Here is a 15,202-nt window from a genome sequence, read left to right as displayed (position 1 = left end):
TCTTCCTTCGAATGCCATCTGTTAAGAAAAGACAAAAACAGCTTTCTTACTTTTGGGCCATTGGAGTTAGAATCTGCTTCATTTCATCCATGATAAGCTCTAGCTTTTCGGGCTGTACCTCTAATACTTTGTCCAGAGTTGGGTGATCCGTAGACTGCAATGAGAAAAAAAAAAAAAAAAATCAAACTCCTTTAAATTTAACCGAGTTTCTTCAACATCACAGCAAAGACAAATCAGTTATAGTTATTTTAAATAAACTCAATATAAATTTCCGATTTCCCATATTCACATAACGAACGCCCCGCTGTAGATACCCCCACAGAGTAACCTGATTTTCTGGTTCCCACTCTATACACCCATCAACGTATTTAAACAACCGTCCAACTCAGCCAGTCAACAGGCACCTTACCTAGCACGTACTTCATCGTAAGATCAGGTAGTCAGCTCACAAATTCTTGCCACCATGGATATTCCCAGAGTGACGGTTACAAAAGAAACGAGCCAGGAGCTGGACCTGACTGGGGGAAGCAATCTCTGGAGACAGATGGGTGCATTTAGGTGCCAAGGTCTGAAATAGACCCTTTCATCGTCCTAGTCCCCTTATTGGCCTCTAATGGATTCAACCCTGTACCGTGCTCAAGGCTGGTTCTCTCTACTCCCTTTCCTCCCTGGATTCCACCTAGAGGACAGTCCACACACAGGAAGAAACACAGAAGGCAGCTACAGGGAGCCCGATACACGTGAGCCCGAGCTGGTTAGGGGGTGGTTACAAAGCTCTGCTAACTATGAAGAGACCTCTACCTCAGTCCAGCAGAAACAGATGCCCTGAAGCATTACGCAGGGAACTCGGGAGAGAGGAACAGTGCAGTCTAATTTAAAGGGGATTCAGACATCGTGCCCCGGAAGAAAGGGAAATGGAAGTCTGATCATTTGCTCATCACACCAGAGACAAAATAATCCAAGAGAACGAAGGGTAGGAGAATCTCTTAATGGACCAGACAAAGCAGAAATAGAACATTCTGAGACCAGGGCACTGGAACGTGAGGAACAGCACACGGAAAAAGTAAAAGCGCCAGCGAGAATGTTCTGGAAGGTCACCTTGTAGAGCTGAAACGTGTTCCCGTAGAGCTCCTCCGTCAGCATGTTCCTCTGCTCCAAGACGGCCCTGTCATTGTACGCGTACTCCACGATGGAGGACGCCTCCGCGTGCCGCAGCATCTTCCTCACGTGCCCTTTGAAACTTCTCATGATCTCTGCAATCTGCGGCTTACTCCTAAAGCCGGGGATGGTGGGAGAACATCAGCGACAGGAGGAGGAAGTGGGGCAGCCACAAAACCCAACTTCTCCTGAAAGCGGCCCGTTAGAACGTGGGGCAGCCCACCTGGGGCAGGAGAGCCACCCGCCTCATCCTCCCCCCCCCCCCCCCGCCTCCCCGCCATTATCCCTTATTGGCCTTGTCCTCCCCCCCTCCTCAGCTCCCAGCCTGCTCAGGAGCCAACTTGCTCCTGGCCGCTGAGACCTGACTTTGCCAAGCAGCTGAAAGATCCTGAGCAAGTTACTTGAATTCTGTGACTCAGCTTCTTTGGTCACATCACAGACAGAACATGGTCGAGGTCAGAGGTGAATGACTTAACTGCACAGAGAACTGTGGCCAGCACTGTGTTCCTAGTGCCAGGAGCCCATATTAAACTGTTTGGCGTGAAAAAGTAGGGGAGACGGAGAGAAAGGGAAGGTGAAAGACCAAGAGGCCAGGAAACAGGATCGTCTAATTGAAACAGGACTTCAGGGTGCCTGGGTGGCTCAGTCAGTTAAGCATCTGACTCTTAATTTTAGCTCAGGTCATGATCTCGAAGCTTCATGGGTTCAAGCCCCACACAGGGCTCCGTGCCGATGCTATGGAGCCTGCTTGGGATTCTCTCTCTCCCTCTCTCTGCCCCTCCCCACTTGTGCTGTCTCCGTCTCTCTCAAAATAAACAAACTTTAAAAAAAAAAAAAAAGGACGTCATTATAAGTATTTACGTTACATTCTAACATGATCGAGCAGCTGATAATTATAGGCAGAAACACATTTTTTGAAAATTCTGTCAACTGAACTTTTCTATGGTTAGCACATCTGGGCACGTGGTGCTCAAACAGAGAAGTCAGGGCAAGCCGCAATTCCAGCTACTTTAGGAAGTGTTCCCATCCGGCTGTTCCCTAACCTACTGACCCCGCCGGGCCTCCTCCCTTTCCCCTCCCAGCCCTGCACCTTCTAAATACAGGTAATGAATTCTAAGCTAATCATTCAATTTCTCTTCTTCCAAGATGTCAAAATAAGAGTGGAGAAGGCAGTATCATCATTCACATTACTTGGATAATTGTTTTTCACACCATGCTCCCCAGCAACACGACAAGCATCTGCCCCGGGCTGGTGATTATGATCCCAGACCAAGTGCCCAAGTGTTGTCCACGCCTTTAAAAGACTAACGACAATATATGTTATAAACAAAACTCACCCGTACATGAGAAATTTCTTAACAATATTTCTGGAATACTTAGCTTTACTCAATTGGACAAAATCATCTGAAAAACAAAATACATTATCATGAGCTGACAAGCTCACGTCGGCCCTCCAGTATCAGAGAACTGCGTAAACACACAATCCTGGGAACAAACAACTCTCTTACTCGCCCCACGCAAAGAACACATAGAAACAAAAAGAGGTCCTGCAGAGAACACATTGCTTTCCCTCAACAAGGATGATTTTCCAGGGCAGTCCCAGGTATCTCAAGAGAAAAAGTGACTTATTGTAAAGCATCACGATTAATCTCCAACAGAAGAGACCTACCTCGCAGCTCCTCAAAAGCCTGTTTTCGCTGTTCTTCGTTACCATACTGAATGTAACACTGGATCACACGAGTGGAGTCATGAGCAAATGCCATCTGCAGGGAAGACAGTTCGGGCTGTTAGACGGATCTCTCTGAAGAGTTCTACCACAGCACTTCTGTTTTGCTGCTACTTTCCTTCCCAGGAACAAGGGAGGGTCTTCATGGACAAAATCAAACCTAGGTTACTCGGGAGTAGAAATGCTCGTTTTAATTGTACAAAATGACATTCCTTGGTTCTGCCGCTTACCGTCCAACACTGGGACAGATTTAACCATCTTGCAAGATTCCTACCATTATAATTAAAAACAAAGCAAATCAAACCAAACCTCTTTAATGGTTATACATACTATTATTTCTCATGGCTCTGAAAGTTACTTTGCCTAAAGGAAATTTTCCAATTCAAAAATTTTATTATTCTCTGATTTTTTTTGTTTACGTAAGTGATCTAACAATGTCTGGCCTTGGCAACATAAGGTATAGATAGAAGACTGATCTAAAAGCCTTGCTACACGAGTAGCAAGTCATTTTTTGACTTGTTGGAACTAAAAAATTTTAAAGCCAGAATGAGCAACAAATAAAAAGCACTATTAAAGTAGACTGGTGGGGCGCCCAGGTGGCTCAGTTGGTTAAGCATCTGACTTCAGCTCAGATCATGATCTTGCGATTCCTGGGTTCGAGCCCCGCATCGGGCTCTGCGCTGATAGCTCAGAGCCTAGAGCCTGCTTCAGATTCAGTGTCTCCCTCTCTCTCTGCCCCTCCCCTGCTCACACTCTTTCTCTCTCTCTCTCTCAAGTAAACATTAAAATAAGCAAATAACATGGCACAGTAAAGAATCATTTTGCATAACTGATTATTTACGGTTACTGATCCACGAGTCCTGCAGTGAGGATCTGTTTTATCCAGTAGTTGTGAGGGGGGTGGAGGTGGTATATGAAATACAACAACTTTTCAGGGTGCCTGGGGCTCAGTTAAGTGTCTGACTCTTGGTTTCGGCTCAGGTCATGAACTCATGGTTTGTGAGTTCGAGACCCATGCCAGGCTCGTTGATTTACTTTAAGTAAAATTTTTGAAAATGCATTTTTAAAAGATCATTGATATTTTACTAACTCCCCAGGAGTAAGGTCCCTCACTACAAAAGGTTTTATTTACTCAGTATCATAAAAGGTATTTGAAATTTGGGGCCAAATACATTTAAAACCGTATCGCGCCTATTGTGAACGGTCACCCAGCCTTTACTGAGAGCGGGCTGGTTTCAGTTGTTACAAATGCCATTACCAGCCTGCCCTACTTACTGTTTTAATCTTCCCTTGAATCAGCTTCTGCAAATCACCCATCAACTTGACTCTCTTTTCTTTGTCACAGTCTTTTCTACAAACGAGAATAAAGGAGGAGGAATTACGGCTGAAGTAAAGACGTTATTTCCAACACAAGAAACTAAAAACCACACCAGGGTACGTCCGCCCAGTTAGAGGGATTTTTCTCTCCGGAGGCAGTGGACCTCCGAGGTGAAAATTACTATTCCAGAGCAACCGGAGAAAAGTGATTTTCTCAAAGACAAGAACTCATGTCACAAGGTATAATTTTATGCATCAGCTTACATCTTCATGGCCCAAACCTCAAATGTCAAGAAAACAATAAAACAAGTCCAAGAGACCAAAGACTTAAGTATCTCAAAACCTAGCTGGTAGGAAATTGTCCTTCAGTTTCTCAGAACTCTCCCAGGAAGAAATTTCCAACCCATTCGAAATCTCATACGTTTTCATAAACATATGTGACATCATCCTATGGATCCCACACGTGTGTGCCGTTGGGCAGACATCTGATACCGAGGTCTCTCCTGGAGCGCTGGGTTCTCCGCGAATATCCCAAGCGCCGCGCAGTTTACCTTAGGACATCTCGCTATGAACGAGGGGTGCCCACACCCCTCCACCCTCTCAGAGGGACTAACGAAGAGGCCGTCAGGTGGCACTACCGTCGTAAGGTCTCCCAAATCTGCTTCGCACGAACAACGATGTCATAGTTGCTTTTATCACTGAGCTGTCTGCTCTGTTTCAGTTCCTTCTTCTTCTTTTTGAAGTCATCCCACTTTGGTTTCTTGGCCGCTGATTCTGGTCAGTAAAGAAATTATTGTCAATTACATTAGTTCCAAGTGCCATAGACCACTATCAGTCAGGTACACGGGGCAATCACTTATCGGGATCAACACTCCTTGTAAAAACTAAAAGGGGAAAAATGTCATTCCCCACAAACTTATACTTTCCTTCACTTTCTGAGCAGTTTATACATTGTAAATTTAGTTGAAACCAATCAACCATTCGGTCACCAGCTTTGTACCGATTCTTAACAAGACACCTATTAAGAGAAAAACAAAACCAAAAGGACTATAAAAGGAACTGAAAAGGGTTAAGCTTCTTTTTCAACTATAAAATAAAAATTCTACTTTAAAACACCACAATCGGGCGCCTGGGTGGCGCAGTCGGTTGAGCGTCCGACTTCAGCCAGGTCACGATCTCACGGTCCGTGAGTTCGAGCCCCGCGTCGGGCTCTGGGCTGATGGCTCAGAGCTTGGAGCCTGTTTCCGATTCTGTGTCTCCCTCTCTCTCTGCCCCTCCCCCGTTCATGCTCTGTCTCTCTCTGTCCCAAAAATAAATAAACGTTGAAAAAAAAAAAAATTTAAAACACCACAATCATTGGACTTCAGGTATAATCAATTCTTAATGTAAACAAAATTCAGTCCAAACTAAAACAGGGGGGAAAAAATTATTAACATTCTCAGTACTCTGAGGGTTGTTATGTACCTTTGAACTTTTACAACAATGCTGTGAGGAGAACACTATTAATATGCCCTTTTTCCCATCAGGGGAACAAAGGCACTAGATAGTTCCGTTCCTTGTCCAAGGTCAGGCACATCCTAAGTGGTAGAACCAGTGGGAACCCGAGAGACCGCTCTCAAGCTTCCTGCCCTGCTCCCTCTTACTCAGACCTATGCATAATCAAAATTTCTAAGTCTTCTCCAGAGTAATGCTCTGTAAATCTTGTATCTTCCAATGAGTATTTTGTTTCCTTCAAAATCTAAGGAACTTATCAACTGAATCAAAAAACCCATAAGGCCTAACAAAGAACAATTTAATAAAACGGGTATCATTTACGCGAGTGTCCTGCAAAGAACCCTTTGGAGAATTACTGACTTCTAAACCTCTCCCCTTCTCGGATTGGAAAATGCACTCATTATAAAACACCTAGAAAATGCAACAACATCCTATCACCTCAAAACCTACACATTGACCGGCACCTTCTATTTTCTTCTTGCCGTTTCCCTATGCCTGTTTTATATTCATCTTTAAAAATTCCAGATCTTACTGCTTCATTTCAACATTATTATACTGTAAGCATTCTTCCATGAAACGAAATTATTTCTCAAGAACGTAATTTGTAGTAATTTTTAACGGCCCGTACAATTTACGACAACGTATTTAATTATTTCCTTTACTGTTTACTTATTTGTTCCCTGCCTGGTAATCAGAGATGACAGGAAAGAGCGGGCGCATTTCCCATTCATCCTAGGTGCACTGTTCGTGGTGCACTGTACGGAAGAAGGCAAGGGCTGCTCCGGAGCTCGTGTAATTCCACAAAGCTCTGGGCGCCCTTGACACCTGCCACACTAGGTTGCAACACACGTTCACAACTTCCGGGATCTCTAGTACCCAACCTCCCTCAGTTGCCGATATAAAAACATGAGAAAACCCAATCAGAGTCAGGAGCCGATCTCCCACAGCAGAAGGAACCAGGGCCACAGGTCTTCACGTGAGCAGGCACGTGTTCAAAATGCGGTGGCGAGAACTCTAGCAGGGAAACAGACTTAGCACCTGCTAGAGAGGCTATGAGAAACAGCAACTCTGGGGGGGGGGGGGAGGGTCGGGCAGGGTGGAGAGAAGGATGAAGAGACAGGGATGGACAGAAAACAGGCATGCTGGAGCATAAAACGATCCTGCCAGCCGAATGAGAAACAATGGGATTTCCCTTCCTTCTTCCGTCCCCACCTCCCCATCCCCCTCGTGGGCAGTCCTCCACATCTGTCCCCACCTCCCGTCCCCCGGTGAGCAGTGCTCCACAGAGCAGAGCCAGGACCCGGGCTGGGACACCAGACTCAGAAGGCTCCCCGCAGTGGTCTCAGCTGGCAGCAAAGGAGCTGTATTAGGAGTTGCCATGTTGAGGACAATGAGGACACTGGAGAGATCCTTGTGACGCTGCAGAGAAGGGTGCATGTCTGTCAGCACATGACATCCGGGAACGGCTTGTCTGAGGCCAGGACCAAACCACGCACAAGTGGCGGAAGGTGGGGGGGGGGGGGGGGAGGGCGGGGGGGTTCGCCCTGAACAACAGCCAGCAGAGCTCTGGGCGAGGAACCATCCCTTGAACATAACGACGAAGAGAACGATTTGTTTCAAGGGGCACAGGAGCCCTGCCAACGCTTTCATCAGTCAGCAGCTGGTCCTGAGTCTCAACCTGCCATGTGTCCACTACGATGGCCGTGCCCCGTCTCCAGAACCGTGCTCCAGATCCAAGCCACCTGGTGGGCGGACTCTGTTAGATGGGCCCAAGCTCCCAGAGGGCAGGCTCTACACGCCTCCTGTTGACCAAGGCATCCTTAGCCAAGGGAGATACTGAGCTGAAACACACTGGTTCTTTAAGCTTCTATGCTGCTTATTCGGGGCCTATACCCTTACTGGTTGTTACACTTTTTCGTCCCCATCTCCTGGCAAGGTGCGCAGAAAACTCACATGTTTCTTGGTTGAACCATTCAGTCAGTAAAATCTGGCCTACAGAAAGGGACGTTTCACTGAGGTTCTACTGCAGAAAGCTGTCACAGCTCAGCTGAACTCCATGGCCAGGATAACTGAGCAACAGCCTAGGAGATTAGGCACTCCAAGCACCGGAAGACAACTGTGCCCAGGGAAGGTGCTTTCTGGTGTTTATCTAACCCCATCTACTCCCCACCCCAAATGCTGCCTATCAGGGAACAAGAATGGAAGGTCTGTACCAATGGCACAATGGTGTCCACAGTGTCCACAAAGACGATGCTCAAGGAACCAGTGCTTACCATCACTTTTACCATCCGCCTGGAATTTTCTCTTCCTGTTGAATTTATTTGCCTGCTGGAATTTGTTCTTTGGTATTTTATCCCCTTGCTGCTTATTTTTGAACTGCTTTACACCTTTTTTCCCGGGTTTTGTGGCACATTTCTCGAAGTTCTTAGGTGTGATTTTAGGTCCACCTTCCTTGACAACTTTTCTTGGAAAGGTCTTTGACGAACCAGAATCTAGGGACAATAATAATTATGAGAGTTCAGTGATCTGGAGCCTAGATCTCTTTTAGCCACTGGGCTGTGTTTGTTACATAAAAGAACACGCTCTTTAGAGAAACACACTTTGTCTTAAATATGGAGAATAGAATTCTTAAAAAAATCAAAACACAATTTTAAAGCTTTTTCTGATTTCTAAAATTAGAATACATGTTCACTAAAGAAAATCGACAAAGTAGGGAAATGCATAATAAAAATCATCCACAAATTCTACAGATAAACCACTGTTGTAAGTCACACGTATTTCTGCTTTAAGCATATAATTTGATAATATGACATTTTATTTCTATCTCCTGTATTCTACTTTAATGACACCTTGTCATTCAAGTCTTCATACGTTATTTTCAGAGGTTCAATGACATAATAGGGGGTCTAATAAAATGAACACTTAAGATTTAGAAAGTATATATGTTACGGGTGCCTGGGTGGCTCAGTCCTCAGTTGGTGAAGGGTCCAACTCTTGATTTTGGCTCAGATCATGATTTCACAGTGGTGAGATAGAGCCCTATGTTGAGCTCTGCACTGGGCATAGAGCCTGCTTGGGATTCTCTCTTCCCACCCCCCCCACCCCTCTCTCTCTGCCTCTCCCCAAAGAAATAAACGTCAAAAAAAGGAGAAAGTATGTATTAAATGATGTATCAAATTTAAAGGTTATTTTTTTTACTTAAGGACGTTATTATTTTATTAAATATCACATTGAATTAAAAGACATTAATTTTTCCAAATTTCTAACTTTGAAAAAAGTTTTTCAAAGCCCATGATACAGGTATTTGATAAAAATCTTTGGCTAACTAAGCTTGCAAACTAAGTACCTCACAAACGAGATGAATCAGTTAGGCACGGACAGAGTCCCTGACTTTTCCCTTCTGCAACACTGACACCTGATGGCGTAATAGCGACTTCACATCCAGAAATCTGGAAGCCGGAGGTCAGCCGGGTTACCAGTAGCAGGCATTGCTCAGGCACAGTTTCTCAAACACGAACATAAAATGTTGCGGTAAATTAATGACAACAATGAGGCAGCAGCATCCGCAGCTGAGATCAGGGGTCTTCCGTGAAGAGAGCACCCCCAATTTTCCAGGCAATGTCTTAAATGTCTTAGTTTCATGGGGAACTCGCAAACTCGGACACAAGAACTCGTACTTCCCCCAATCCTAACCCGAGAATACAGACCCACATCTGCTCTAGGCCCCCTCATCCCACCACCCCCTCCCTCCCGTTACAACGGACACGGCCACATGGTTTGGGAGGACTATCTTACCACTGTTTTTATGAAATATGTTTTTTTCTTGTGAGGTCTTCACATCTTTTCCTGTGATTTTTTTTTTTCCTTTAACTTCCATTGTAGCAGTTCTGGAAGACAAAACCAAACCCAAAAGGGATCACTGGATTGCTTTCACCCAGTAAGGGTCATCAATCAAGCCACGTTTAGTCCTTGGATTTCATGGATGCAGGACAAATCACCTAGTCCAGGGACTGCGCAGTCACGGTTTCTAAGATTTTAAAAGTGGAAGTGACAAGGTACCAACACAAAAATTAAGAACATGTACACCTAGCGTGTGATGTACGTGGAGGCAACGCTTTAGCAATAATTCTGGGTAAAAACAGACCATGACATTTAATATGACACAAGTGTCAGTGTTTGTGTTTCTTATAACTTAGGAAGACTGTGTGATGAGAAACTGACAGGGATGCCTAGGTGGCTCATTCAGTCAAGCGTCTGACTTCGGCTCAGGTCATGATCTCACGTTCATGAGCTCGAGCCCTGCGTTGGGCTCTGGGCTGACAGCTCAGAGCCTGGAGCCTGCTTCGGATTCTGTGTCTCTCTCTCTCTCTCTGCCCCTCTAAGCTCATGCACTCTCTAACATTAAAAAGATTTTAAATAAATAAGCATTAAAAAAAAATAAACTGACAATATCGTCATGTGGCTTTCTTGGTTTCCATCCTAACAAGTCCAGAACAAAAAACAGGTTGCACTCAACCATGTATTCAAATTTAACAAAAGAAAATCAAAGTTACCTACAAGTTCCCTGTGTATACCACTGTAGCTAAAACAAAGACTAACTTCAAATGCTTAATTTGCTATTCTTTTAGAAGCAACCAGTAATTTTCTCAGTGATCTCCAAAGCAAGGTTATGTTGGGATATTCAATATTTCATTTGGAAGAAATCTAACAGGTCACTTCTGGGTCCAGAGAGCTCACTATACACAGGGCATGCAACAGATAACCCCCTGATTACCCGAGGCTCCTGAAAGCTCAGAGAATACGTCAAGGGCAAATGTCACTTGCCTATTTCTCTATCTTCCAAAGTTGTACATTTATTTCTAAAGCTCTGACGTTGACGCTCTAGAGTAGATGTTAGAAATTCCTAGGCAATACCAGATATTCCTAAAACAAGAATTTTCTACTCAAGAACAACTAATTTTGCAAGATTATTAACGGGTATAAGAAAAAAGAAGCGTTCAGGGGCGCTTGGGTAGCTCTTTTGGCTAAGCGTCCGACTTCGGTTCAGGTCACGATCTCACTGTGGGTTTGAGCCCCATGTTGGGCTCTGTGCGGACAGCTCGGAGACCGGAGCCTGCTTCAGATTCTGTGTCTCCCTCTCCCTCTCTGCCCCTCCCCTGCTCATTTTCCCTGTCCCTGAAAAATAAATAAACGTTAAAAAAAATTAAAAAAAAAAAAAGGGTTCAAAGATGGCATGTATTTGAGAAATAGTGAATTAAATGAAAATAATTAGGCCTTTTAAAGAAAGGCTTTTCAGATTCTTTTCATTTGCTAATTTAAGCCATCAATCACCAAACACAGGCTAAAGTAGGAAAGATTTTCCCAACCCTAATTGAGTCGCTTTTTCTTGAAACATCTCAAGGGACCAGTAAGGTTGCAAAGAACTCTCTGGAAAGTGCAGCTGACTTCAGTCTTTCCTATTATAATTCCGAAAAATGGAGGGCCCCTGAATTACTCCGCTTCCTTAGGTCATTCATTGGTTAACTGTGGGCTCATTTCAGCACTTGGCTGCTTTATCACAACGACGCTTGTATCCCTTAGTTATTCTGTGCTGCTGTTGGTCTAAAAATGCAGACATTTATATATTTTCTCTGTACATTTGTTTTCACCGTTCCTTTTGAAATAGTTTTCGTTTTACACGAGAGTTTGGAAAGAGAAACCGAATGTTCTAGTCCACTCCTCCGACGTTAGCATCTTACCACAGCACTTTGTCGAAACTGAGACAGAGGATCAGCACAATACTCTTAACTTTGGATTCTGCCTGTCCTTCCGGACCAGGATCCACGGTAGTTAGTCATCAGGTCTCCTTAGTTTCCACCAACCTGTGACCGTGTCTCGCTCTTCTTTCTCAAGACCGAGATGCTACTCAAGAGTACTGGTCACTGTGCACAATATTCTCCTTTGGGGTTTGCCTGAGATTTGCTGGTGATCGGACTGGTGTGGATCTTTCTGAAGAGTATCACAGAGCTAAGTGCCCTTCTCAACAGGTCACAGTGGCACTGACTGGCATTACGTCTACCAATGATATTTTTAATTCTTCTGCAGGGAGAAGTGTGTCCCTTCTTCATTTACTTATTTAATCACGTATTCACATCAAGATGGCCTCGCACGCATTTTACTCCTTGGGTTCGAACCCAATCCTATAGTTGCTTCCTTGCTCAAACTGCGCCAGCTGTGGCCAGCGGGAAATCTCAGAGGCTGCTTCGGTCTTTGCGACGTGACCCGTCCAGTTGGTTTCCCACGCCCTTACCTCCTGGCACTTGTGCCAAGTTCATCCTGCAACTTCCCTGCACTGGCCCTGAAACCAGCCACTTCTCCGAGGAACCCTGGTTCCTTTTATTGAGAAGGGCAGGATCTGAGCGCGAGGCGCACTTGACGTCACTGCTTCTAGGGCTTTGCACCAGACGGGGCTGGTGATACCCAGGTCCGTATACCAGCGTCTGTGGACCCGGGAGCCTGCATTTCTTTGTCTGTCTGGTAAGTAAGTTCACACTAACGTCTCCAACTCTAATCAAGCGCCACAGGGTTCATTCTGGTCTTCCCCTCTTGCCTTGTCACTTTTTTCTCTTGACAGGGAGAAACTTGCCACCAGTGATCTGCGTAGCACGTGTAGTTTCAGAATGCCACACTGAATGCCCATGGGAAACGAACTTCCCAACTCTACCACAGTTTATTTACAACTTTCCCCCCCCCCCCAACAGTATCCATTTACAGTACTGTTTTTCAAAATTCCTTAGGTCAACTTCCCCCACCACTCCCTTCAGTGAGGTCATTTTATAGGTTCGTACAAGTTAGATTTAGTTTTCACGGTCTGCATTCCATTTCCAGACACGACGGCTGACTTTTCTGCACCCGCAGTCAAGCTCACTCTTTGGTGGAGGGCGCGGATTCTGACAGATGCAGAGTTCTGTCTCCTCCACCAAAGTGCATTAGGGTACTGTTTTAACTCCAGAAAGTCCCCAGGGGAGCCCCTCTGCCATCATCCCCCCCTGGCTCTCGTGGCAATCACTGATCCGTTTTCCGTCCCTCTGGTTGCACCTCTTTTCAAACAGGTGGTACAAACAAAGTCAAGCTGCATGTAGACAGCCTTTTGGGTCTTACTTCTTTCACTTGGCAAGACGCATTTGCTTGGGGAGCCTGTACCATCACATCTAATCGGCACCTTTCTTTGGCTTTCGGAACTGTCTCCTCTTTTTCCCCTTCCGCTATTCCCCATTCAGGCTCTGTATCTCTTGCTCAGCTTGGTTTTTGCTGTTGGATCCCAGCTGCTGTGAGCCACTCTCCGCTGCCTGATCAATCTACAAAGTCACCAATTTCGTACCATCTCGCTGCTCCAACAGCTTCAAGAGTTTCCTGACAACACGAATACTTCAAACCAAACCGCCATCCAAAATTTAGTCCTAACATAACCTCATCACAAACAACACACCCAAGCCAAACGTCTTCACTGTTCTTTTTCAGGATCCAAACTTTAAAGCCATTCTATCAAATATTAACCCCACCCACCCTTCAAATCCAGCTTAAATGACAGCTTTTTTTTTTTTTTTGGTTTACTCATTTTTGAGAGAGAGGGAGAGCAAGAGAGAGAGAGCACGCACTCGCACAAGAGAAAGAGCAAGCAGGGGAGGGATAGAGAAAGGGGGAAGAAAATCCCAAGCAGGCTCAGGGCAGTCAGCACAGAGCCCAACACAGGTCTCAAACTCATGAACACGGGGGTTACGACCTGAGCCAAAACTCAAGAGTTGGACACTTAACTGAATGAGCCACCCATATGTCCTGAAATGAATTTATTATTTCTTCTCCACATGCCTACCTTCTTTCCCAAATGATTCTCATTCTTAATCCTTTCTGGCACATTTTGATGGCCTTCTTACAATTTCACACCTTGGACTTGAAACATACTGCATACCTATACACTCTGCTAGAAAGCTACTGCGTTGAATAAAATATATGAAAAAGAAATTCAAAGTGGTGGAGTAGAAGCAAACAAAATTAAAACACAACAGGGGCGCCTGGGTGGCGCAGTCGGTTAAGCGTCCGACTTCAGCCAGGTCACGATCTCGCGGTCCGTGAGTTCGAGCCCCGCGTCAGGCTCTGGGCTGATGGCTCGGAGCCTGGAGCCTGCTTCAGATTCTGTGTCTCCCTCTCTCTCTGCCCCTCCCCCGTTCATGCTCTCTCTCTGTCCCAAAAATAAATAAAAACGTTGAAAGAAATGTATAAAAAAAAAACAAATTAAAACACAACATAATCGGGGCGCCTGGGTGGCTCAGTTGGTTAAGCATCCAACTTCAGCTCAGGTCATGATCTTGTGGGTTCGTGGGTTCGAGCCCCATGTCGGGCTCTGTGCTGGCAGCTCAGAGCCTGGAGCTTGCTTCGGATTCTGTGTCTCCCTCTCTCTCTGCCCCTCCCCTGCTCACACACTCTCTCTCAAAAATAAATAAAACATTAAAAGGTTTTTTTTTAAAAAAATAAATAAAACACAACATAACTGTTACAACTGAATCACATATAAATTGTTCAAAAAGCCACAGAGCTAAGAGGCCAATTTTGCCTTGTGGAATGAAATAGCAAAGATTTTCCAGGCACAGAAGGGCAGGTGACTGATCCCACCCTCTCAACAAGCTTAGCACGGAAGTATGAAAGAGGTAAACCTTCAATATGCAACCTCCAAATAGTGGTATTTCTCAAGTGTCCCCCTCTCTCTCCACATTCCTCCCTAAGTGATCTCATCCAATCCCATGGCTTTCTATGCTGAGAACTCCCAAATTACTTCCCACTCAGAACTGCTCCTTGGGTTCCAGACTTGTGTATCTAACTGCCTGCCTCCCTGACACCTTGGTTTACGTGTCTTACAGGCACTTCAGCCTTATAAGTCCAAAATAAATTCTTCAACTATAACTCCACTGCAAAACACCCCCAAAGAAAAACATCCTCATCTAATCCACCCCACCCTATTTTTGCCATCTCAGCCAGCCACACATCATCTCAGGAGAACCTAAGAGTTACCCTTGACATTGTGCTCTCCCTGCTTTGCTATGTTCAATCCTTCCATAAATTCTTTTGACACCGCCTTTAAAAATACTTCCAACTCGTCAACTTCCACCTCCACTACCACCAACCTAATGGAAAACACCAATACTTTTCAATGACATACTCAATAATAATCGAAATTGTAGACAATTCCTAAAGAGAACCTGGGTCAACCAGGTTTCTTCCTTACAAGCCTCCAATGTTTTCTGCAAATGAGAACAGAAACGGGTTTCCCCACTGTACAGAAATCGAATCTTAACCACTCACCACGGCCTTTAAAGCCTTACAGAACCGCGGCCACGCTACCCCTCTAACTTTATCTTGTATCGCTGCACTCCGAGCTCACGTTGGTCCCCTTTCTCTAGCTGCCACCGCAGGGACTTAGCCCAAGTTACTGCCTCTGCTTGAAGTAGTTTTCCCTGGGCTTCCAGATTTCAG

General features: G+C 45.1%; 1 protein-coding gene across 2 annotated transcripts in view; it reads right to left on the bottom strand.

The window, feature by feature from the left end:
• Positions 1–9,587, bottom strand: part of PUM3 (pumilio RNA binding family member 3) — a 32,993-nt gene extending 23,406 nt beyond the window's left edge. The window contains exons 1-8 of one of the 2 annotated variants that reach the window (XM_003995332.6): positions 9,491–9,587; positions 7,969–8,187; positions 4,840–4,975; positions 4,160–4,235; positions 2,828–2,921; positions 2,496–2,562; positions 1,099–1,273; positions 51–154 (exon numbers count right to left, since the gene is read on the bottom strand). In XM_003995332.6, the coding sequence (XP_003995381.3) occupies positions 51–154; positions 1,099–1,273; positions 2,496–2,562; positions 2,828–2,921; positions 4,160–4,235; positions 4,840–4,975; positions 7,969–8,187; positions 9,491–9,572 (953 nt within the window). In that variant the 5' untranslated portion in view covers positions 9,573–9,587. The remainder of the gene's footprint in view (positions 1–50; positions 155–1,098; positions 1,274–2,495; positions 2,563–2,827; positions 2,922–4,159; positions 4,236–4,839; positions 4,976–7,968; positions 8,188–9,490) is intronic. The other variant, XM_045043481.1, reaches the window with a different exon arrangement.
• Between the last annotated feature and the right edge of the window lie 5,615 nt (positions 9,588–15,202).

The sequence above is a fragment of the Felis catus genome, chromosome D4, assembly GCF_018350175.1.
Source record: "Felis catus isolate Fca126 chromosome D4, F.catus_Fca126_mat1.0, whole genome shotgun sequence".
Classification (NCBI taxonomy): domain Eukaryota; kingdom Metazoa; phylum Chordata; class Mammalia; order Carnivora; family Felidae; genus Felis; species Felis catus.
Note: the sequence above shows the minus strand (reverse complement) of the source record. Positions and strands in the feature narration are given on the sequence as shown.